At 43.1% G+C, this 25,420-nt stretch overlaps 1 protein-coding gene across 1 annotated transcript in view; it reads left to right on the top strand.

Annotated features, from left to right (window-relative positions):
• LOC104076773 (protein phosphatase 1H-like) overlaps positions 1-12,177 on the top strand; it is a 56,706-nt gene extending 44,529 nt beyond the window's left edge. The window contains exons 7-8 of the mRNA XM_009577767.1: positions 5,091-5,242; positions 12,030-12,177. Coding sequence (XP_009576062.1) covers positions 5,091-5,242; positions 12,030-12,177 — 300 coding nt within the window. The remainder of the gene's footprint in view (positions 1-5,090; positions 5,243-12,029) is intronic.
• Positions 12,178-25,420: the final 13,243 nt, after the last annotated feature.

Raw genomic sequence — 25,420 nt, 5'->3', positions numbered from 1 at the left:
CTGCAACAAGGAAATTCTGCTTTTTAAAGCTCAGCAAGATCTGCCTTGTTGCAGCTGAAAAGCAGAATTTCATCCTGAGATTTTTCGAATGGCAGCTCAGCCGTTTGGTGGGAGAGGTGCGGCTCTGACGGCAGTGTTTGGCCCTTGCCAGCGATGAACCTGAAGCCAGCCACCACAGCAAATGATGAGAAGGTAATGAAGGAGAATTTCTCCCCTTCCATTATGTTAGTAAAATCTTTCTGACAATTCCACAAATACGTCAGAGGAGACCATTTTAGATTCACATCTGCCTTCTGGAGAAATCTTTAGGAGTTAGAGTGTTTAAAAAAACAAGCGAGGCAAATGCTTAGAGAAGTACTGTTTGATCAAAGGGAGTCAAGGTGGTTTCAAGAAGCAAACATCACGCTTGTAGCTTAAAGTCCTTCAGGGTTATGTCTACTAGAGAATTGGAAAAAAAAAAAACGCAGTAGACGGTCTTGCATGAGCACTTTGATTTCTCAGAAAACATTTGAGAAGCTGTTCTGCATCACAGGTTATTAATATAAAAGATATGAAGCTATAGACTAAGTGGAAAGTTGGCACAATCTACTGGAAATTGGCTAAAGGGCAGGAAACAAAGGGTGGCAGTAAAAAGCTAAAAGGAGATTAATTGGTGAGTGCTGCAGGGAGCAGTGTTGGGACCCGCTTTTTATTATTTACATATAAATTACTTGGAGGGTGGTATTGAAAGATCTCATCATTTGCCAGCGAAGCTGCGCTGGATAACACTGCGCATAAAAAGAGACGATACAATTAAGAAAGGGCTTAATTTATTGAAGTAGCCGAGTTGATCAATAGTGCAGGCGGGTGAATGCGGGCTGTTGTTTGGCTCGAATTCCCGCGGGGCTGGCTGCTGAGGAGCACCTCAGGTGGCTGCAGGCTCGGTGTCACTCTGTTGTGAGCGGTTTTCAAGCCGCAGGGACTCGCGTTGGCTGCCTCTTAAAAACAAACCTGGCAAACAAGCCGCAGCGCCTTCGCAGAGTTGCTGTGGTCCTTTTCGGCAGCCAAATGCAGGTCTTGTCCAGTGGGTAGATCTGTTTGAAATGTAAATATAAAACCAACCCACCTGTTTGTTCGTTGCTTGCCCAGAGCGTTTTTCTCAGCGCTCTTGACTGCATGTAGGTGAGCAATATGAGAAACAAATATCTGGATTGAAGAAAGGCGTTATCTGACAAACTGCATAACACATGTTTGGAAAGATGTCGTGTGTGACTATGGGCTCTAGCGGTGTGTATCCGCTGTTACCTATCAGCAGAGATCTGTAAGTACCAGTCAGGATAAAATATAGCGTAACCCAACTCTTGTTGTCATGGATGTTTGTGCTACCGAGGTGGTGCTACTTCCTTATCGTTGGCTTTTTACATTTTCTGGTTGCTGAAGTCAAGTTTACCTAGATAACAGATGGTCTGCTTCAAGTCAAGTAAGACATCAGTGGATGGTAGAAGTATGGTGATCAAACTAGGCTCCTTCGAGGGGTGCCCTGATGCTCCAGAGAGATGTTAGGGTGAGGAAGTTTGCCAGGGCAGCACAGAAGGAGCCGAGAAGCTGGGGGGAGTTAGTGGCAAGGCTCTCGGGACAGCACGGGAGGCAGAGGTCAGAGCACAGGTAGCCCAAGGCATTTGGGGCAGAGGACATGAGTTCTGTGGAGCACTATCAGCATTGACACCTGGCTGCAGAAGCAATGAGTCATGACGGAAAGTCTGAAGATTCTGAGTGGAATTGCTAGGAAATTTGTCAAGGGTGCAGCACCAGTTAAAGAAACCTCTGCGCTGCCGGCCGGTGTCTGGCCAGCCGTCATCTGCACTAGTGGGGCTATGTAATACTGTTTTGCGGTGCTTGCAGCTTTGTGCGAACTTCTGTCACAGACAGAACATCACTTAAACCTCGCTGTTGTTGAGTTTCCTGAAATACAGCTATGGGAAGGAATCAGTTGTTAGGTAGGTTGGCTCTGAAATTAAAAAAAAAAAAAACTTATAAAGTAATAATTTCTATTGGAGGCAATGAGCTGCTTTCAGTCACATAAGATTTACAGGGCTGCGGGATTGCTTACTGTTGCAGGCACTTAAGTAACTCTCTGGATCTCTGCTTGTTGTTCCGAAACTCTGGCATATCACACTCCCTCGCCTTTTTTGTACAGCATGTGTGGAGTATGCTGTGGGGTGTTGCACAATGTGGGGTGTGTGGAGTGGATGTTTGCTGAGTCCTGCTGGTCTGAGCATCCATTACACGTGCCCTGGTGGTGCTGCCCAGCCTGTGTGCCTCCGGGAGCTCTGCTGTCACGCTGCTCCGTGTCCAGCTGAAGGCACATGTCGCTACTGCAAGAGACGCTCATTGACCCAAGTAAGAACTAGAACAAAGCTGCTAGCAGAAAAGTGAAGGGTTAGGAGATGTTTGTGCACCTGGGCAAGGTGGTCTGTGAGCATAACCTGAACCTACGATAGACTGGATGGCTCTAAATTAACTCATTTTTGTCAGCAATGTACTGGGGGCACCTGCAGCTGTATTTTAGAAATCTGAGGAAAGACACAAAGAAAGAGCTTAAGAAAAAATTAAGTATTATGTGGACATGGCTGCCCTAATGTGTGGCTGCTGTGGTAACTGGAAGGCAGACAAAGCTGCATTTCAGTGAAAGTTTTGTTTTATGTCCAGTTGGTCCTTGTATACAAGAATCTTACCTGAAGTTGCACCACGCTTGCCTCCTGTAACCTTGGCACTCTCTTTTCCTTAGCCTGGGTACCAGCCTAGCATCCCTTACTGCTCACCTCACTGCCCTTCTCTGCAACTCTTCTGACATCTAGTTCCTTCTCAATTGCAACCCTTTCTGGAGGTGCTCAGTTCACAAAGCTTTTGCTTTTAGGAGGTAACTACCTTGTTCCCAGATTACCCATAAAATCAGTGATTGCATTTTTTTTTCTTTTCCCCAAAAACTAAACATGTTCTAAGTAAAATGATCCGTTCGTTCTTGGTGTCGCTCTAGCATTGTGCTACACCAAGGATTTGGACCTTTTGACCTGTGGATTGGCTGCAGGTAGCCTTGACAAGTTTCTTATCCGCCCCTGTGCCACTCCCCAGTCGGACAAAATTGTTCATTTCAGAAGGATTCAAATCAGTGATGCATGGTCTTGGTTTCCTGCAAAAAAGGCTCTTGTGGTGTAATGTGTACTTTGCCTGGGTGGGAGAGTCATGGTAGATGTGCTTTTCCTAGCGCTGACATTTGAAGCGTGGTTATTCCTACGAGGGGCTTGCTGCTGAGTGCATCCCTGAGCATTAACCCCGATGCTCTCAAATATTTGCCCGTACCAGAGAGATCTGACCAGAATACGTGGTGCTTATTGATGGCTGTGTTGGCCAACTTAGCCCCCACACGCCAGTGATTTCTGAGTTGAAACCCTGGGCTGTTATAGGCTGAACTAAATTTGGGGGAATGGGGACTATGACGCTACTGGTTTCTATGCAATGGGCTTGAGAGGAGAGCTGTGCTGCATATAGGGATCTCTTCTATAACAGTATTCCCACTCAATCTGAATAAAGAGATATGCTCTAATGAAGAGAGTATCTTGCCTTGACTTTAATCCTCTCCGAAGTCCTTATTCAGCTGCTATCTTAGATAATGAAGTGAAGGTCACATTTTACAAATGACCTTCTTGTGCTTTTGAGTGAAAGGCGAACAAGTAAGGATTAGCAGTCAGGTCTAGGTGATTTTTTTTTTTTTTTCTCCGGTACTGGTTGCAGTCCCATAAAATCATAATTACATTAAAAGGTCCAGGCATTTTATGTGCATTGCCTGCTCCATGGCTCCTAAGGGGAGAATGCACCAGGAGGGAGAATAAAACAGCTCATATTTTCTAGTTATGCCAAATGCTTGTTCTGACAAATTTCCTGACTGCCGCTGCTGTTAGTGGAGCCCGAGGCCGGAGCAGGGTGCGTGACGGGGTGCACCGTTTCCGAACTTCAGTACAGATGATCGTTTCCTCCTGTCTGCCTTGCCAAGATTGTCACACTTCTTTCAAACTGTGGTTCTTGCTGTGGTAATTAAAGTGCTCCGTGAGTGCTTCGTAACGGCTCCCCGTCGCAACCTGGAAATCGCAGGCAGTTTGTCAGCTGGAATACAGTGTATGCTGGAAGGAGAGTTACGCCCAACTAAAGGCTCGGTTTAAGATGCTTGCCATGACCTTTCCTCGTATTCTGGCTCAGCTGACAGCCTCCTGGCCCCCCCGTGTCTGCCTCTTCTGCTCCCGGCTTTCCTCAGCCTTGTTGGGAAGAGGACGGTGGAAGTTGTTTTAAAGGCAGGGTGTTACGGAGGTGCCAGCAGCAGTGGTCAGCGTGACTGTGGCTGCAGACTGACAAGGTGAAGCCGGTGGACATTTTAGTAGTGTGGATAAGCTTGGGGGTTCACTTTTGTGCAGATTTTGAATCGGTCTTTACCTAGTGAACTCCTTACAGATACACATAACTGAGCAGGTAAACAGTTTTTCTCCATTTCGTGGAACTACTCACTTGCTCAGGCGTAATTCTTGAGTGCAGCAGCTGCCTCAGGTCTAGAAAAGTGAATGCGATGCCTTCTGTGACACAGGCATTTCTGAACATGTGCAATTTATCTGGCAGAGTTAAATGGATCTGGACAAATAGTGAAAACAATTATTTGTGAATATTTTGTTAGAAACTGTCAAAAATTCATCAAATAAACTATTCAGCTTCCATATGACCAGTCCTGCCAATGATAGGGAAGAGCCTCACACGCCAAAACCAGGCTGCCGGGTGGGAGAGGCTTCAAGCACTGCCGGCAGCGGGCGGCACGGTGCTTTACAGCCCGGCTTAGGAATACTTGCGTCCATCCCGGCTGGGGTCAGCACTTGAGCCGCGCTGAGCCAGGGCAGGAAGGGTTGCCATCTCGAGGGCTAAATTGGAGACAGATCCCAGCAGTGCTGCGGGAGAGGTGTTTCAGTGCCCTGGCCGAACCTGCTAACTCGCAGCCAAATGCAGCAACGCTTCACGAACAGGTCTGCCAGTCTCCTCCTTCATGGATGTCTCTTGGGGTTTTTTTGTTTTAGGTGAGAGTCTATGACCTCCTGCAGTACGAGCATGGGCCAGATGATGTTCTGATCCTAGCTACTGATGGACTCTGGGATGTGCTGTTAAATGAAGAAGTGGCAGAAGCTGTCACTAACTTTCTACCAAACTGTGACCCCGATGATCCCCACAGGTTTGTGCTCGTCCCTGATTTTCTAGCTTCTCCATGGAAGAGCGCTTTCTGGTAACGTATTTTTGTAGAAAGTATGATAGGAAAAACATTCAGTAAATATGCAACACTTACAAGAAGACATTTTTAGAAGTTGGATGGAGCCTCTACAGCAAATGGGGAGGCTTGAGGGAGAGGGTCTAACTCAGAATTGCCTGCCTTCAAAGGAAAAGTTGTGAGATCACAGTATCTTGGCATGGGATCCATTTTGTTTGCTGTACGAGGTCCTGTGGAAACTGTAGGAGGCTGAGGTCTTAGCAACAGGTCTCTGTCTCCAGCAGTCACAGGTTTCCACTTAACTCTCCCCTGGATAGTCCCTTAACACTGAAGATTGTTTCTCACTAGGACATCATCAGCATGGTATCTCCCTCTCTCTCACTGTGTATGTATGTACCATGTATGTAAATACTGCACAGTGTGATTCCCACTCATTCATGGTCATGCTGTGACCTTTAAACACACCTTCAGTAGGGGATGCTCAGCTGCAGGACAGGTGTGGTGACAAAATAAGTGGAAATAGGTGGAAAGTCTGACTCTATTTCACTTAGTTGGATTCTGTTCCATTTCAATTTTAACCTACCTCATCCTCTTCATTTTCCTGTCTTTATCTCCTGTTACTTGATCAGTTTCTGTCTTTAAAACATACCATCAAGCAAACAAATAAGTTCCCAAATAACTAGCTAGAGCGCTGTCTGCCTTGAGTGAGTCCATCAGTCTGTCTGCTGCTGAGTTCAGTGTCACCCTGAATTAAAACATTACGCTAGAGATCAGAAGTCTCTCGCTTGTAAAAGGGAGGACTGTGAAAGTGGAAAGAGGTTTATCCTTCCCTAGGGAGTGTTCAGGAAGGGAAGTGTGTGTTGCTCCTGAATTCAGGCCTGGCTGTCGCTGTCTTCTGCCCTCGCCCTGGGCTGAGTGTGGGGAAAAGCTTTTTACACGTCCCCAGTTGGCCTGCAGAAAGTGGAGCTTCAAAATAAGCTCTGGGATATCTCGGCAACCAAGTGAAAACATTCGGGACAGTGCAAGAACTCAACTTACAGTTGTTTAGATGTGGCAACTCTTGAGGACATAGGGAAACCCATCTCAAAATACTTGGTGTTTCTCATGTTTCTAAGTGGTCATCTTCACAGGGTCAGTCCTGTTCTCCATCAGCAAACAACGAAGATAACTGGGACACCCTGACAGCCACTTGGGTTTTAAAGTGAGAGCAGCTCCAAAGTGATTCGTGAACAGTATTTTCTTGCCCTGACACTTACAAACATGGAATGCAAAATGATGTTTTGCTGCAAGCACTCTGTCTTCAGGTGACTGGATGGTTAACATGAAGCTGCGACTGCAATATTTTGACCTTCTCCACCTCCTTGCGCTGAAGAGGAGATGTGGTATGAATGACAGCCAGGGCAGTCTCTACTTCAGCAAGACATGGAAGTGTCTCTGCCCTCTCTCTGGGAGGAGATCAGGCAGGATTAGCGAGGGGCACTTCCAGGGCATCTGGCAATGTGCTATGCAGATATGCCATTAATTTTAGGTAGGAGGAGATGACCCACCCAGTCTACTTTCGGTTATTCCCTAGCAACGTTCAGAGGTGCTAGGGAGCTTTTGCTCTCATTTCTGCATCCCTGAGTCGCCACTTGCAAAGGCACCTGGTATAATGTAGTACCTCTGCCCTGCTCTGTCCCCATTCTCATCTAGTAATTGGGAAAGGTTGGCTCTTCCTACCGTCCTCGCTGGTCCTGTCTGTTGTGAATACAGTCTGGGTGTGTCATGTCTGTCTTGTTCCTTTTGGTCTTTCCAAAGCTGGTGATGGCCACCATGTTTGCTGCAGTAGGAATGGGAATTCTTTGTTCGATCTTTTGACTTGTTAGGTGAGTAATTTTTCATCCATTATAAAACACTTACAGAAATCAGAGACACTAAAGGAAAAAAGAGATTTTCTTTGTTTCATTTAGATTTGTTTGTGCTGGTTTAGTCCCAGTAATTCAGGGGGATTAGTCCCGGTTTGTGCCAGCATGAGTACAACACACTCCAGAATTGGGCCTGCTGTATTATGAGTTAGAACAAACACATTTATTAGTGTTTGACCTACTGGTCTATGAATGGACATCTGAATTGAAAATTAATTTGTTCTTTTAAGTAACTTTATGCCAGGTCATTTAGAGGCTTACAAATAGTGGTGGCAAGACATGTCTCATGCCAGCTTGCAAAAGGTAATTAGAGCAGTCCCTCATATAGTTTACAATGATATTTATGAAAATTACCTTTGTGGAATTGCTCTTGCTGCTTGGTTGTAAAGAATATTTAAAGGGTTTAAAGTACTGTGTGAGAGGTTTTACGTAATTACTTCACAGTGGTCCAAATGAGGTATAACTAATGAATTTACAATAGCATAGCAGCTCAGACTGTGGAGCTGCGTTCATTCCTCTCACTAGTCAGCGACAGGAAAATTTTGTTTGCCGTATTATCAGTGTTATGTTTAAAGGAAATGTTATCCCACAAAATGTCGTGTTCTGTGATGGGTGTAGTGACATAGTCTGTGGTGAGGTGATCAGCTGGAAATGTGAAATCGCTAGGGATGTAGAAAACTTGTCAGAACGTACGAGACTTGCCCCCTGGGTTTGGTAATGCTGTGGTCTTCTGGAGAACCTACCTGTGGAGCAGACTCTGGATCCGCCTGACCCAGTAGCCTACTTATTCCCTGACAGCACTATATTTAAAAAAAAAAAAAGCTAGGGAGGAAGATTTTAGAGCTGCAGAGTAGTTATCTGTTACGTAATTAGCTCTTTGAGGGAACAATATCCCTCCCATTTGAATTAGAAGTCATTGTATAGCCTGATGGGTAAAAGCTTACAGCCCTCGGCAACACTCTTGGGACACTCTCCTGCTGATATTTACTGTCAGAACTGTAAGTGTTTGTTACCCACAGAAAAACATCTTCGAATCCTGTCAAACGTAGCGTGTGCCTGGGCATCTCCAAGTGCAGGGAGAGCAAAGTCCTCGGGTCTGTCTTCACCCAGACATGCAGACACAGCCTCAGGGGATTTGGGCAGCGGGTGATGGGCACAGACTTGATTAGAGAACAGTCTCATCCTGAGGGCTGTGATGGAGTGAAGAAGTTGGGGTGGAGCTGGATTTCTTAGCCAGCTCATTTCTTACGGGTATTGTGGCAGACAACAGCATGAAGGGGACCCTGTGTGAAGAACAGGTGGTAGCGACACACTGCTGCCTTCATCTCTCTGCATACATCATCTCTCTGAAAAGGTATGAAGATAGAGAAGCATGACTCTTGCCCATTTCCTTCAGCTGCACTTATGCAGGTTTACCCACTGACCTTGGGAATCTTTTATTTCTCATCCTTCCTCCTGTCCTTTCTCATTCCCTCTCACTCTCTCTCTCACACTAGCTAGAGATTTATGAGTTGCTCCACCTCTGCTGGGTGTGAGAAGATAAGCTGCTCAGACAGCAGCACATTTCCCCCACTGTCACCATTTCTCCTGCAGTACTTTCACTGATCAATAGTGAAAGCTTCAGCAGAAGGAAAAAAAACCATATATTTATTCTTAAAACACAAAACTTGTATTCCAGCGAGGCTGTTCATTAGGAGGAAGTGGATACTTTAAAACTACTTCAGCAGTTCTCTAATGCTGTCTTGACAGCTGAATCCCAAGTTCACAGCGCTGGAGAATAAAGCATTCGGTAATGGACTGCTGCTGCTATTCATCTCCAGGTACAAGAGACTCGCCCTATCTCCTCTAGTGCCAAGTTGAACAGCATCACTCCAATTCAGCTCTACACAAGGAGAGGAATATGTTACCTCAGTACTGCCTTCACCTGTTCCTTTTCCTTTGCTTCAATATGCTGGTTTTCTTGCGCATTTCAGTGTCTCTCTACGAGTGTAGTGGTTTAATCCCAGCCGGCCACTGAGCACCACGCAGCTGCTCGCTCACCCTCCCCAGGTGGGATGAGGGAGAGAATCAGAAGGGTAAAAGTGAGAAAACTCATGGGCTGAGATAAAGACAGTTTAATAGGTAAAGCAAAAGTCACACACGCAAGCAAAGCAAAACAAGGAATTCATTCCCTGCTTCCCATCGGCAGACAGGTGTTCAGCCATCTCCAGGAAAGCAGGGCTCCATCATGCGTAACGGTTACTTGGGAAGGCAAACGCCATCACTCCGAATGTCCCCCCCCTCCTTCTTCTTCGCCCAGCCTTATATGATGAGCATGATGTCATATGGTATGGAATAACTGCCCCCCGCGCCCGCGTGCCGGCCCGTCCTGGCCATGCTCCCTCCCAGCCCCCCGCGCACCTGGCAGGGCACGGGAAGATGAAAAGTCCTTGACTAGCGTAAACATTACTTAGCAACAACTAAAACATCAGTGTGTTATCAACACTATTCTCATACTACATCCAAAACACAGCACTATACCAGTTAATAGGAAGAAAATCAACTCCATCCCAGCTGAAACCAGGACAACGAGACAGTTTCTGGTTTATTAAAATTCCTTTTTTTTTTATCTTGCTCTCTCCAAACATTAAGCAGCAAAAGCTTTACAAAATCAAGAGCAATACTCATTCCTTTGTACTCTTTAGATGTGAGGAGCCCTTGTAATTAGAAAAAGGAGGAAGGCAAAGTTTTCTCCGAGAATGATGGGTGTTTTCTTCTCTTAAATTCTGACAATAGCTGAGAAATCCTTGGAAAAGATGTTCTAGCCAAAATTCACTCAGCATCAGACATGCTGTGAATAAATATTCCAGTTTCTCGCTTGCCACGTGGAGTCCTTTTGTTCCTGAGCCCTGCATCTGATTTGGGAGCTGGGGAGTGCAAGTATGTACGTTTGAGTTTTTTCCCCTTAGAAAATACAATTTCATGTTGCATTAGAGTAGTACGGGCAGTGCTTCTTGTTACGTCCTGCCGTTACAGCTTGAGGTCTTTGGTACAGACTTATCTCGGAACGTGCGGACAGTGTGCACGTGTGTGTGCAAGCCTGTGTGTTAGAGTTCATGCCTTGGGCCCTTCTCTTCTAAAAGTAAATCTTTTGTCAAAACTAGCGAGGGCTGGAAATTTTACCACTCAGTACCATTAGGAGCAGGGGGTGCATTGCTTCTGTACAACATTACTTGGATTTAACATGAGACCTTTTGGGCAGACAAACATTGGTTTATTTGCATTGAAGAAATCTTTCTAGTAGAGCAAATAAATCTATTCCTGGTTCAAAGGAGTCATTTGAGTTTATGGCACCAAAATTGTAGAAACAGAACATAACTGGGTTTTTTTCCTTCTTTTATCCCCAGAGAGTGAATAAAGTCTCTACTGATGGAAATTACCATTTAAAAATGCATTCTCTGGTGAAAAATTCTGGGGTTAGAACAGTCCTGGATACTCACTTAATAAACTCCTCCTCCTCCCCCCTGCCCCCTCCTGCTTCTGGTCAATGGAGATACTGTTCTTTCCCATTCCTCACATGAGATCTGGGCAGATCATTTCTGGCCAAGGATCCTGCCTAAAAAAGGGGGTCTTGAAATGCAGGCCCTTCTTGTCCTTCCTGGTTTCTGGAAACTACGGAGATGTGCTTTGCTTCTGGTGGCCTGTGTGTTTGGCTTCACAGAGCCCCGCATCATCTTGGAGGTTGATACTTACGCTTCAAATAAAAGACAGGCAGACACAATATTGAACTGTTTTTTCTTGTCAGTCTTTTAACTGTTCGATTAATTTTTAATTATCAAGTCATAGAAAAGCTTGCCTCCACCCAACCAAATTTAAAACATCTCAGCCAGGTGTTGGACTGATGAAGAAAAACACATGACAGTAGATGTTTACCCATAATGAGACTTCTTTCAGAGGAAACTTCTAAATGAGTACACAGATGTGTTGATCTAGTAACAGCAGGTTAGACGATAAGGGAGAACATGTTGGAGCACATGATGGAGCACTGTCATGCACCACCTTTTGGACTCTGACACCCTTCTGCCCCCAAGCAGCATCTGTTATTTTTTCAGGACAGAAAATAACTCCCATAAATCCAATGCCACTCAGCCCAGCACAGGCTGGGAGTTTTGAAGCAACATGAAACATGGTATTTCACTAAATTAAGCACTTGAAAATTCACATTCACACAGTTTTCATTGAACTCATAAATGTGAGAGGACTGTGGGACTCTGTTAATCTGGCTGTATTAACTATAAGTTTCCTTTTCCAGTTTTAGAATAAAAGAGATTTAAAAATCATTCTTACGGTCAAGGAAAACAGACAAGTTAGTCTACTTGGTTTAAAGTGTAATTTGGAGTTTATTTTTAGTGCTCTATTACTTGCTTTCAAATGACTTTGTTATTGTTTGTCTCTGAAATAGTTGAGCCATGTTTACCTTCAGGTGTGTCAGTGAACAAGGATGTAGTTTTCAACAGCAAATAGTGGTATTTAGGATCCTCAGTTTTTCAGACTACTCCTAAAAAGCCAATTTGTTAAGGCAAGTGTGTTAATATTTTTCTGAAAACTGGTGAAGCCGAGCAGCCAAAATGACCAGTGACTTTTTGATCGATTTGTGCCTGTCAGATACCTTTAGATTCTGATGCAGGAGCCGTCACTGAACTGGAGGGGGTTGCTTTGTGGGTATGCCATGGTTTGTGTTTCTCCTGCCTGCTTCTCATACACTGGGAAGCTTGTCCTGGTAGCTCACAACAGTAAATCTGGCAGGCTGTGAAAACCCACTTTCCTCACGAAGACGAGCACTCCCTGGCTGTGTTCTGCCTTTTCCACAGGTACACGCTGGCGGCGCAGGACCTGGTGATGCGAGCCAGGGGAGTGCTGAAGGACCGGGGCTGGCGAATATCCAATGACAGGCTGGGCTCTGGAGACGACATCTCTGTCTACGTCATCCCTTTAATACACGGGAACAAACAGTCATGAAAGTAGCACCAAGAGTGGTTGTAAGATGGGGATCTTTTTGGGAAGGGCCTACAAAAGACAATATGGTTTTGGTGATCTGACCAGGACACTTCCAATTGATGTAATCTATTCAAAACTAATGCTGGAGGGGTATTTTTCTGCCCAAAAGGTAGGGCTCTGCACATATACTGTATATGATTAAAGATAACCCTTAAGATTGCAATTTCCCTATAGAAATGGTTTTGGTGCTTAACAGGAATGGGATTTAAATGCTGCTAGCATATTATGGATTCTGTCGTCCCTCCATGTGGGGAATTAACTTTTTTCTCAGTTTACCATGTAGCTTGGAAGAGCCATTTCAGTTGTGAAAGTAGAAGTGGGTATCAGAAGCCAAGGAGGCTTCTGAAATCTACCCCCAAATATTCAGAAGGTGATTTGGGTCACATCTCCTTTAAAAATACCTATATATACATATATGAGACTCAAGAGTCTTTTTCTTTCAAAAAGTTGCATTCATGACTTACCTATGGACAACTTCGAACTTGTGTAATCCTTCGAACCCCCATTTTCCTCTCCTGTCTCTTCTTCAGTAGACTATACTCTTGTATTTTAGTAGGAAAACTGAAATTGTTTTCAGTGTGACTATGCCTGTTTAATGCAGTTAAAACAGCCACCTGCAAAATTGTCCAGGAGAAATAGGTCACAGTTCTGTATGGCAAAATTTATTCTGGTGTGAGGAGTTGTTTCTCAAGATTCCCTGTTGTGTGTATACCATGACTATACAGAGCACGCAAACTCAGCTTTATGTGATGTTTACCTGGAGGCCATGGTTTCTTTGGGATCAGATTTTCATTCATTGAATGGTTCTGCCTGCTTTATCCTGTTGAAAGGATCCCTGACCATACAGCTTTTGCATCAGTTGGGATTCAGTAAATTTATTTGGGTTCCTGAGTGTATTTTTTGTTGGATTCCTACTTGAAGTGATGGTATTCTCATTATCAATTTAGATACCCAGATAGTGATCTATTTAAAAGTCGTTTCACTTCTTCCTGCCTCACTTATTATTCAGTATGCCTTTGCCTGCTTGACTTGGTGATCAGAAAGTGACAGCTTATAGCTTTGTCCTCTTGGTATTGAGGACCATAGTCAAGGATCAGAAGATCACTGTGATAGATACAAGCCCTTGGCTAGCTTCAGCAGCTTTTTTCTCAGCAGTAGTGAATCAATTTAAATAAAGAAAATCTGAGTAAAACATTATCAGAGTAAAAGTAATAGTCCAAGAGGGAAACAACTGAGCAAATCTGCAGCTTAACCTGGCTGCCTATTCTTCAGGCAGGCAGCTCTCTTACTTCATTGGCAGGAGTTGAAGAAAAAACTTCAGAAGGTTGCAGTGTATAGGCAGGGGTATTGTCTGGGGAGCCAAGTTCAACCTAGTTTACCCCCTGACCACATTCTTTTGGAACTGCTCATCTGGTTTGTACTTCTTGGATAGCCAAAAGATGGGGGGCTGACATAATTGTAGGGCACTGACTAGGCAGCTCACAAATGTTGTGTCCTTTCCAAAGGAGGAAGAGGATGCTGTGCCCTTTGCAGACCTTCTCCTGAACAGGTGTGGCCTAGAGCTTGCCAGTTTTGTAATTTATAATGTGCTATGTAAACACCACACAGCGCATGTGCGGTATAGCTGCCCAGATGCTTTATTTGATTGCATCTGGAAGTACATGTGCAACAGTCTCGGTGGATTGAAACTAACCTTGCTCTGAATCTTTAGACCCAGTAGGAGTTTCAGGTTGAGAGGAGGAAATGCAGAGTGTGTAACGGCTCAAACATGCACCAAACTGCATGATTTTAGCCTGAAAACTGTTCCGTGCATTCCCCAGTGCCTGCATGTGATAAAGCTGTGCAGAACATGGATGTTTTATATTCTAGAGCTTCAGCATAAATCAATGGCATATCTGATTATGTGTTGTCATGCTTTATCTATTCTTTCCTTATTTTTTTCCCCTTTACCTCTTTTTCTGTTTGCAGGTGGGTGAAAAGAGAGGTTTGGAGTCTAGAATATTTTTCACATGGCCCCTCATATGTTTTAAAGTTCAAGCAAGAGATCTTCTCTTGCACTCTTTTTTTGGCCTAATAAACTTGTAAACGTGCTTTTCATGCTCTGTGTAACTCCTGTTGTCTCTTCGCAAATGCAGTTGTGTAGTCCTGTAGCAATTTGGATCCTCTTTCACAAAGAAACTAATGCTGGCAATTCTGGCGGAGTCGACTGAACAGCAGAGAAGCTGGTGCTTGCTGGTACCAACTACAAGCCTGAGTCAAATATTTCAGTGCCCACGCGTTGTTAGTCTTCATTATTTGGTAAGATGGTGTCAACACACGTATCAGTCATTATAAAACCACTGAGTGCAATGTGGTGGAAATAAATTTCCAGTGTAGCGTTTGCCAAAATTTAGAAGTGTAATTTCAAGGCAAGGAAAATGCACCTTCTCATTCAGGGGTGTTTTTAAACATACCGCTGGAGAGATGGGTTAGCAGAGTGCATGACTTGGTGGGAGCAAACTGGCTGGTGACTTCTCAGAGCAAAATCTCGTGGGCGCTGGTATGGCTTCGTGAATCAGCCTCCAATATGTTTGTTGGTCATCTGAGGTATTGCTATCAGTCAGCCTGCTTCTCTGCAGCAGCTGTGCCCAGGTGGAGTTGTGTTAGCTATCACACCCTCTCCTGGAAAGGGCGGAAGTACAGTATCAACAACTAATATCAATTAGCATCAATTAATAAATTCTGAGAACTTTAAAGGATAATAAAAAGCTTCCTACTCAGATGTATGTGACTAAAACTATGCTGTGATGCTTTTTGTTTTGCTTTTTTACAAAGTATCTGTTATACAATTACATGCTTGCCTCCCTAGAGCACCTCTGGTACATCTCTGATATGCTGCGTTAGTACTTGGGCTTTCCCTTCTATCTGCTTTCACTAGCAGCTCCTTAGGTGCCTGCACGGTGGTCTGTGCTCTGCTTCAAGGCATGGTATAAATACATATACATGCCAAAGCCTCATCTAAATAGGAGGCAGGAGTCATTACTGGGGAGGTATTATGTGAGAAGCAAGAATAATTAAAAGCATTTCCCATTCCCTTTATAGGTTGAATTATTTTGGGAGTCACAACATTAGAAACCACTGATGGTGGGGTGGATCCGTGGTGCACAGTACCATTTTTCAGATAGGCACAGGATGGGTGGTGCCACGTGCAGACTGGCAGCTGCTCTAGGGCTCAGTGAAGCTCCTAGAGCTTCCTCAGCTCCTAATGCTCCTGCGTTAGGAGCAGACACCTCGCCTCCTCCAACTGGAGCAAGTTAGGCACCAACTCCAAATTTTAGATCCTTGGCATGTCATCTTAGTTACTGCCTGATGCCAGCAGCACTATGGGTTTTTTTGCCAGTGAAGTTCCCGTAGTATCCAAAATTGTTTAAGCCTCAGTAGCAAGGAACCTCAGTCCTGAGTTACGTCTGTATTCATACTGCTGTTGCACAGTGCTGTGTCCTTGCCTGCACATAGACACTGCTTAGAAAGTCGGGCAAGTTCTTGTCCTTCCTTGGACAACGGCAAGGAAAGGAAATAGTGTGCCATGTGGTTCAGGTTAGCCGACAGTGCAATGTAACACTGTCTTCTGGTGCCTAGTCCAGCCCAATTTCTAGAAACTTGAAACCAAGAAGCTTCTACCATTCTTCTGTGAATACTGTTGCAGAAGGTAGTATGGCCATTTTGGACATTTTTCTCTTGCACTACAGCCTAAAATCTTTGTTTAATTTGATGAAGAAGGTAGGTAGAAATTTCGTTTACACCTTAAGTGAGGCACACAACCATCGTTTGGTACATTAATGCAATGATGCTTCCTTCATGAACCCAGAAGTGTATTGTCTGAGAGGGCTGATGTTCAGTGGCCTCATGCTGGAAAGAGAGAGATTTTTTTTCAGAAATTCTAAAAAACAACAAGGCTAACAAGCTAAAGGAAAAGTGGTCAGAGTCTGCTGTTAGCAGTGGATTTCCATATTAAAGTTACTTCCATGTTAAAATGTGACAAGAGAGGTCTGTGAGGTACAGTTGATTCTGTGCCTCCAGGATATTTTTGAAGAACTGCACTTGATGTTTGGGCAGATTTTGGCTTTGAACTTTTGCTAGGTTTTTAAAGAACACTACACACTCTAAGCAAATCTACTGTGTTTCTTCCTGCCTCGGCATTGTGCTTTTATTTTACATTTTGTGTACAAATACTTTCAACATTTTTTGTATCAAACATGAATTGCAAACTGTGTGGAATTGTTGTTCCTCCCCAACATTTTTGGTGTGTAAATAGGTTTTCCTCCATGTGTCTTAGATGAAGATATAGTGATGTGGCTACCACAGAGAGTGACCAAACGATGCTGTAACTGTGCTGCTGTATTTCTACCTGTGATGTACTTGAAGGAGGATGCCCTTGTCCACCTCCACTCCCATTCTTTTTTCTTTCTCTCTCTTTTTTTTTTTTTTTTTTAAACCATTGCTGGTGGTGTTCTTTCATAGGTGTCTTATTTTGGTTTGGGATTTTTTTTTTTTTTTAATAGCTGCCACCTTTTTCTTTCCTTCATTGGACAAGTCATCTTGTTTTGAGATCTGTACAACTGTCTAGGTTTTATATGTCCTGAAGAATGGAGGGCCTGCTGGAGGAAGGTGTTTTGGACCAATGTACTTCTGCTTTGTGACTGTGAAATGTTAATCTTTTTGTAACCTAAGAACAAAAAATGTTTAGTAAAGGGATATATTTTGTGTTTTTTGAAACTTTTCAGTGCAATGAACAAAAGAGGAGGATGCTGAAGAAGTGTATGCGCAAAGTTTTAAAATAAAATTTTAAATTATATATTATATATATCCATCTATATCTATAACCATTATTATTCTGCCTTTGTCCTGAAAAGTACCTAAGTCTCTTTGTGTGTATTACTAATTGTGCAATAAGGACAAGTAGCATGCTCTACTTTACAAGGGAGTGGATGATTCACTGACAAAAGGTCTCACTCTTGATTTAATGAAGTAAATCCCTGTGAGGTGCACTAGCGTATGGGTTGATCCGGAAGAGTTCAGCTGTAGGATAAGCTGTAGTTCAGCTGCGTGAGCTGTGTGCTGCCATCAGATTGTGATTCATTGCTCAGACTGCCAGTTGCCATGTTCTGACTCAATGAAGGGCTATGCAAAGTGATCAGCTATCGACTCTGTGGCATGAGAAATTGGGTGTAATTTTTGAAATGACAACATAGTTGGAATAAGTTTTCCCTCCTCCCCAGTTTCAAATTCTGCTCTAAGTTTAGAGTAAAACCAAGGGTGAATTCACAGATTCCACGAAAGCAAGCTGTCATGGTTATTTAGTAACCAAAGATGTATTTGAAGGTACCAGGAAATAACACCGGCCTCTTTGCATTGGACCAGCACAGAGCCACGGGCAACACCTATCTGGGTTGCCAGCAAGAGAATGCCAGCTAGGCATATATCTACTGTTTATATCTTTGAAATACTGCATTGTAGCACAAGTGGTTCTCCCGATTCCTGTTTCACCTCACACTTAGTAGAAGAGTAGTGAAAACATTTGTTCTAGTGGTACCCCATTTTTTAAAATGCTGCATTCGGCTGTTGTGTGCATGGAGCATAGCGGAGAGTGCAAAGGTAAGCGATTTGTTACTTTCACTTTGGTTCTCTCTCCTGTCAAGTGCTACAGTTTATTACTGCAGTCCGACCACTGAGTCAAGTTTAGAATTTCTCTGCAAATAAACTTCGGCACAGCTTTGCCTGGCTCGCTGGTGTCAGCTGAATCAACAAGTGTTGGTAGCTGCAGTGACGGGAGCTGTTGCACATCAAGTGAACCTAAGGGAGCTTGCTCCACGTCATCCTATTGCTTTTGCATCTCTTATGCCCTAAATTCTGTAAGACTGTAGGTCAAGTAAGGCTTGTTCTTTTCATTTTTTAGGTAATAGATACAACGCTTCAAATCTGGGCATCGGTTTCTATAATTCCTGTAGGCAATAAATCAGTGCTTAGCCAAATAATATATTCTGGTATTCTACTGAATGTACTCAGTTACTAAAGCGACATAAGAGAACAATCCCAGTAATTTATTGTGTTTTGTACACTTACTGTAAAACTGAGGCCTGAAGTTTCACCTTCTTAATGTATCCTTGTAGTGCAACATATTTTCACAAAAAGTTTACTTCTTTTTGCTATTACACTGCAGCTTTTATTGATTCCAGAGTTTCTCTCGTGCTTTCCAGGAAGGCTTATATAAACCAAAGTTATTGCACATCCTGTTCTTGTTAGAAGGAAGGACGAAGGCTTTTTAAAAAATCCTCCACTTTGCAAAACAAAGGATGCCATAACATTTATGGACATAAAATGATTTCAGGAGAAATTGTGCTTTGATGACAAGGTTAATAAAAAGGAGCATGATCAAGGTAGACAAAATGTGTCTACAGGTAGATGAACAGATGATTCAGAGACCTTAATAATTTAAGAATAATTAATCATAAATTTGAAGCTGCAGAAATTGTCCACAGCCCTCTGCCACAAAACACGAAAGGGAGAGGGAGGACGCTGCAGTAGAAAAAATAATCAGATCTTCACTGCAGCTAATTTAAGGCTGATTATTTAGATGCATAGATAGAGGAGATCTCTGAACCTTCATGAATTTTAGGCCACCTAAGATTCAAATTACAACCTTTTTCTCTGGTGTATAGTGCATAATTTCTCAGGCTCTAAAGAGTCAAAATGTCCCTGAGCATTAATTCCCTTAAGCAATAAAAGGCAATCCCTTATGGTGTTCTTCTGTAAAGACAGCACTACAACCAGCTGTAGCGGTCTGGCATCGTCCCTGAGCTTCACAGGTACCCCTGCAGTCTGTCGGTTAGGGTTTTTTCCTTGTCTGTGGTAAACCAAGGCCTTTCCCAACAGGCTGTACCCCAACAGAGCATCTTTCTGGTTCATCTATGCTATGAGTGGTATTTTTCCTTCCTTCTCCTTACCATGCTCCTCTCCACATTTTGGAGTAGTCAACTGCTGTTTCAGACGTGGCACCGAGTCCTTGGCCAACCACCTCCCCCACCGCTCGCTTCCTGTGGGTGCTGCTGCAGACCCGTGGTGCTGCATCACCAGCAATGCAGGAATCGCTGGCAGCCGAAGGGAAGCCCCGGAGAAAGGGTAATGATTTCTTCATTAACCTAACGTTGCTCATTACCTCAAAATGAAAACTTACATGCATGTAATGTGTGAATTCTCCTATTTGAAAGGGGAAACTTTAATGGCTTTAAGTTGATTTAGAGGCTTCTACTTTGGCCCAGTTATTCTCCAGGGAAACTACTTCTCAGCAGATGAGGAGCCGGCTGGAAGAGCCGAAGGTTGTCACACAAGCTCAGATGCAGCCTTTAGCTTCTGATGTGACAGTCATTGCTTATTTCTGTAATTATTGCTACAACTTTTTAGGGGCTAAGCAAACAAACCTGAAATTTTGCTACTTTTGCTTTAGGAAGATAAGACTTAAGAATATGGAAATTCTGCTAGATATCCATGAGTAAAATTACAAGAAAAGATACTGTTTTCCCCTGAGAGTAACTGCTGAAGATAAATGACTAGACAGTCACCTCATCAAGAAGCACAAATTGTTCCTGAACAGAGACTCTTTCTCTGCCGAGTATGATATTCAATAAAGCTCAGGGATGTAAAAGCAGCTGATACACCTGCAGTCATTTTAGCCTCTTCAAAAATTTAGACTGAGTCTGCCCATCCAGGGCTTTAAAATGTGTATTAGTGTTTAATTTTTAATCCTGCAGCCCTTTGCAGCTGGAGGGCCTCGGTGGCGGTGGGTTGAGGCGGCTGTTTGAGGGTACGGCGCAGTATCGCCACATGGACTGGGCTGGGGAAGGGGAGACAAGAAGCAGCCAGTTGCAGTTCTCCAGGATCTAGAAGCAGACAAACCAATTACTCAAATAGGGAATTGGCAAAGAATGGACAAAGAGCGGGGAATTGCTACATCCTCAAGCAGTTTAGACTTCGATTCTGAAAGATCCTCTCGTCCCCACGTTGTGCCTGTTTACTTCCGTTCCCGGGTTGGTACTGCAGCTAATTGCACCAAATGTCTTATTTCTTACCATCCTCCAGCTTTCTCTAGAGCTTTGTCAGCCAAATGTCAACTGCATCGCATCTAGCAGAGATCAAGGTACTGCACGAACAAGCTCCTAATACAAACTTCTTATACTGCATTTTTCTGAGGACTGAGTTCGCTTTGCTCCCAATTAAAAAAAATAAATTTACTTTGCTGGTCTTTGCACCCCTTCTTCGTGCTTGTTTTTCACCAGCACTCATGCAATTGAATTTTACATCTGGGAATTTAGAATATGTTAGAAGAGCTGGAACATCATTCTTAGCCCTTCTCTGCTTGAGCACTAGTACAGAAGCAGTTTAAATGAGCCAGACAAGAATCAAAACACACCCTTCTAAGTAAGTCTCATGTCCAGACAGACAAGTATTTTATGAATGGGAAAAAATATTAAGCACAATGCTCAGACAGTAAATCTTGCTGTGGTTACATTTTTTCTAAGAATGGTGTTTTAGGGAAGGTCTGTTTAGTGCCAAAAAAAAAAGGAAGGGAAAAAAAAAAAAGATTTACGGTTATGTAAAAGTTCCCAGTAGTGCTTCTCTGCTACTGCTCCTGCAAGATTTCCCCAGTGCTGGCTTCGCTAGGAAAGCGAGTAGCATGAGACTCGGGTACTCACTCAGTTAGGAAATGGGGAAGACAACACCCAACTAACCTGAAGTTAGCTCTATGGCACAGACCAAGTTTTGATAAATAAGCACTTGTAGAATATTGAATTTATAACTTTCTAACTAGATATATAAGTATGTATATAGGAAAAATTTGGCAAGGAACTTTGAACAGCAACTAAGATGTTGGAAAACGTGATCTGCTTGTGCCTGTTCCAGGAGCTGAAAGCAAGCAGTGGTCAGTAAATACACCTGTGTCAGCTGCCAATTACCCAGAATACAGCTAAGTACATGCTTGTGCTCTTGTTAGCAAACCCTCCACCTTTTAGGAGGATTGGCGGGGGAAAGAATAGCAAGACACCCTTTTCTCCAGGTGCCTCATCCTCAACGGGAACAAAACTGAGTTTTAAAAATTGAACTGGGAATAACTCAAGTTTGTTCAATCTTTGGAGGAGTCAACAGCCACCTCTGTATTGAAAAGCTCCTGTATCTGCAAGTCCTGGGAATGCACCAGCCCGGGGCCATCACATGGCTGGGTCCCGTGAAGCCGCCTGCCCCTGGCCAGCAGCAGGCATTTGAGCCTCCTGGTGATTAGCAGAGACAGCAATTCTTGGGGACCTGCAAGGTTAAGCAGTGGCTAAACAACCGCAGGACACAACCATGTAAGTAGAGGGTTAAATCCTTCAGGATATATCCTTTTTTGTTTTGTTTTTTTGATAAAAGCTGGTATTTGCGCACTACCCAAAACACGGCTCAGAAGCAAGACCACCAACCCCGGTAAACTTCTCAGTAGAGTCACTGCTCCTTTACTCAGGAAAATGGAAAATAGATTGGTCTCTCCTTCTGTCCTGGAAGCAGGCAAAGAGAAAGAAAAGCATGGCTTTGCTAGCAGTCAAGAACCTGCGCTGCTGCTGCACTTGAGGTCATGGTCTGCCTCACAAATGGAGCTTGGTGCTGAGGCTTGAGGTTTTGGGGTCTCTTCCTTGTTGTGCTGGGCTATAGTTGGCACTCAACACCGTCAGTTATCGTCTCGCAACAGCTGAGGTGGATTTTGTTGCTTTTCACCAATCCTGTGTTGCTCCTAAAAACAAATGTGCTGAGGTTCCTGGAGAAATAGTTACTATTTTTATTTTTTAAATGCATCTAGGTCCATAACATGATGATTGCGTGCCAGCCTCCCCCAGCAATTGTTCATACTCTCCCTTGCCCTCCCCCAGTAATACAACATGTGATGTGCAACGAGCCACTTGCTCCCAGGAAGGTGATTCATTTCCAGGAGGCATATTTGTAGGAAAAAAATGCTTTGAGGGTGTTGCTGTGGCTCTGTGTGACCTGCATTGGGGATGAAGTAGAAACCTCAATGTTGCAGATATATCCCAGGGTTGCGTTCACAAGGCACAGGGAAGCAGTGGGGGAAGGACACGAGCAGAGCATGAGCAGCTCTGTTGCTTCACGTGAAAATAAACTCTAATAGCAATTAAGGGAAAGGAGTAGGAAATTAATAAGGCACTAAAGATTTTTCCAAATTGGACACAAACCATTGGTTTATCCCTTGAAAAGCTCAGCTGACAAGGATTCTCTCATCCCTTTGTCCCCCTATCTCTTTCAATAATCATCCTTCTTCATGCAAATATAGATGGAAAGGGGAGAACAGTGAAAGGTTAAAATGGAAGCAGGCTATCTTTCATCGACATGGTAATTTTGCTGCTTGGCTCGATGCCAAACGCTCACTGCAGCCACTAGCTGCCATTCCAACATGAGTGAAAGGATCTTTAATAAGAGTGTAAATAAAAGCCAGGCTGAGAAATGAGTTTTCCATCCCAGCAATCGCTGGCCTAACCTCTGCTGTAAATAGTCTCTCAGAGCAGCACAGATGGAGTACCAGCACCTGGGGATCAAGGCAATCTCTGCGCAGTGCAATTTAAACAGCTGGGTACAATTGAAACACGAATTAGCAGGGATAGACGGAGGGATTCCATTTTGTGCGCTAGGTAAAAACAAGTAATTCAGTCCTTTTTCCCCTTTAAAAAAAAAACGTGGTGTGGGGGGGAGAACTTTTGACATGATCTTGTGGGAGGTGCTCTTCACTGCAGCTGTTAGATTAATTTAACCATGAGAATTTCCCACAAGGCGCTGTAAAAACAGAGCCCTAATTTATGATCATTGATTTAACAGCTTGAAAGTGATTTATCTGACCTCAGTAAAGATAGCGAGGACACCAGAAGAATGATCGGTCATTCCGGGCTTTGTGTGGCTGTGATTGGCCTTACTAATTTAGAGCAGAAGGTCTGTTTCAATGTCTTACTGAGACAGTCAAAGGCAGTTGGCAACTGAACCATTTGAAATACTTTTTTTTTTTTTTTTGAAGCATTACTAATGCTGCTAAGTACTAAGAATTTATTCCACATGGAAAAGATCCTCATTAGTTAAGAAATGGTGAGGCTTCATTTAGAACTGCACACAAATAAAGCCTGGTCTTGGATTTGCAAGTTGTTTTTTCTTAAGTAATTTTTTTTTTTTGCTGTTGTTGGGAATCTAAAGCACACTGTGAAATACAATTGTTAAGCATTACAGTAAATGAGAAATAGCTTTGAAAGAGATAAAAGAGGTTGGCACAAGAGATTGCTGGCTCTTGCTCTTTTTAAGGGTAGATTTCAGAAACACCTAAACACTTCACCTATTTTACTATTTTTATCATTCAGTCCTCTTTATGGAAGTTACAGAACATATCTGTTGACAAGTAAATATATCAAGGTTTTGTTTCAGAAGAATATTCTTTTGGTTAAAATCCACTACTGAAACGTCACAACTGAGTGATGCAATTTCATCGCACAAATAAGAGGAGAGAGGATGAAAGGCAAAGGGAAAGGCGAGGGCTTTCCCTCCAGAAAGAACAACTGTTTTTAAGAGGAGCGTGAAATGAAATACAGGCTGCTTTAAAAGTCTACCTACACCAGAAGATTTGAATAAAGTGTGTTTGCACAAGCATGTGCAGATGTGCAAAAATCACATAGGAGGTGCCAAAACTGTTTCTTGTATTTTAGAGTGCTAACCAGGAAAATGGGCTGGAAACAGTTGAGTACCAATTCATCTTGCCACCTGGACTGACATGCGGTTGGGTTAAATGTCACTATTTGGATGGTTCTGCATTTCATTCACCACTGGATTATGCCCAGCTTTAAAGCCCATCTACAAGGATCTCAGTAGTTGTCTTGCCACTTTCAAGGTGGGAGACAGAATTGCTGCAGGTTAGGATCTCATCCCCAGGGGATGAATGCTTACAGTCATTTCGCTATCCCCGTGAAATGCTATCTGACCTGAAACTAAGGTAGTCCACTTAATCTCCATACAACAGGGGAAAAGAAACAGAAACAATATTTCAGCCCTCCAAAATATGAAATAATAACAATTATTTTAAAAAGTAAAAAGACTAAGACCATAGAATAAATTATGAAATTATGTAGAAAAGCCCCCACAAAATCTCATACACATTGTCCACAGATTGAAGAATAAATGCATAAACAGCTATCTATCTCACTAAAAGGTTTGGGGAACCAATGGTAGCTATAAAAACAATGCCCAAACCCCATACAAATAAAACAAAGCTGAAGCCCACATTACGGGCCTGAAGAATACAGAAAGCTGTATGTCAGCCTGTGCATCTTCTTGCCGCCATCTTGTGTTGCCATCAATCTTGTGTTGTTCCCTATAGCACACTATAGAGACATTAGGAGAATTTGATAAATTATGTGCAGTATTACTTTGCTTAAATTCAAATTTATGGGGAAAAAATTAATCAGTAAGGTGAGTAGCACACTAAAATGTTTCTACACACTGTTTTGACCCATGACAAGAGTCTCCTAAATAAATAAAATAAATCTTCTTCTTCAGAGTATGTTGGTATGACCTGCATACCAACAAATCTTTGTTCCTCCCAAAATAATGCTAGACATTTCTTCCCACTTAAAGCCCATACTGGATGGGTTCAGATCTAATTCTGGAAAATCACAAATAAGCTTCCTCAACAGCATAGACGTCACAAACACTTCTACAGGAATGACTGCTTTTTAGCAAATGGATTGCCTTTTTTTTTTTTGAACCCTTAATTTACCACTGACTTCATTCTAACACTTGACACTATGGCACACATAGATGTAAAGGAGTCTTACAGATTAGTTTAAAAGTACAACTATTTTTCATTTATCATCACAGAAACAACCACCTAAATGACATTCTCTTTTAGGGGCTATATTCCACATGACATCCTGGAATACTGTTCATCTCAGAGTTCTCGTTTAATATTCCTACTGATGGTTTAATTGGCATCTCAGGGTCTAAACTAGGATGTGACTTGTCTACTGCTGAAGCACCAGCAGTTCAGGACTAGAATATACAAAATCACATTTAGCTTCTATTTAATAAAAAAAAAAAAAAAAAAAAAAAAAAAGCTTCAGTTACTATGTTTGCAAAAATATTCCTGCTTCAG

The sequence above is a fragment of the Fulmarus glacialis genome, unplaced genomic scaffold, assembly GCF_000690835.1.
Source record: "Fulmarus glacialis isolate BGI_N327 unplaced genomic scaffold, ASM69083v1 scaffold3540, whole genome shotgun sequence".
Taxonomy (NCBI): domain Eukaryota; kingdom Metazoa; phylum Chordata; class Aves; order Procellariiformes; family Procellariidae; genus Fulmarus; species Fulmarus glacialis.
This window is presented reverse-complemented; position numbering and strand designations above follow the sequence as displayed.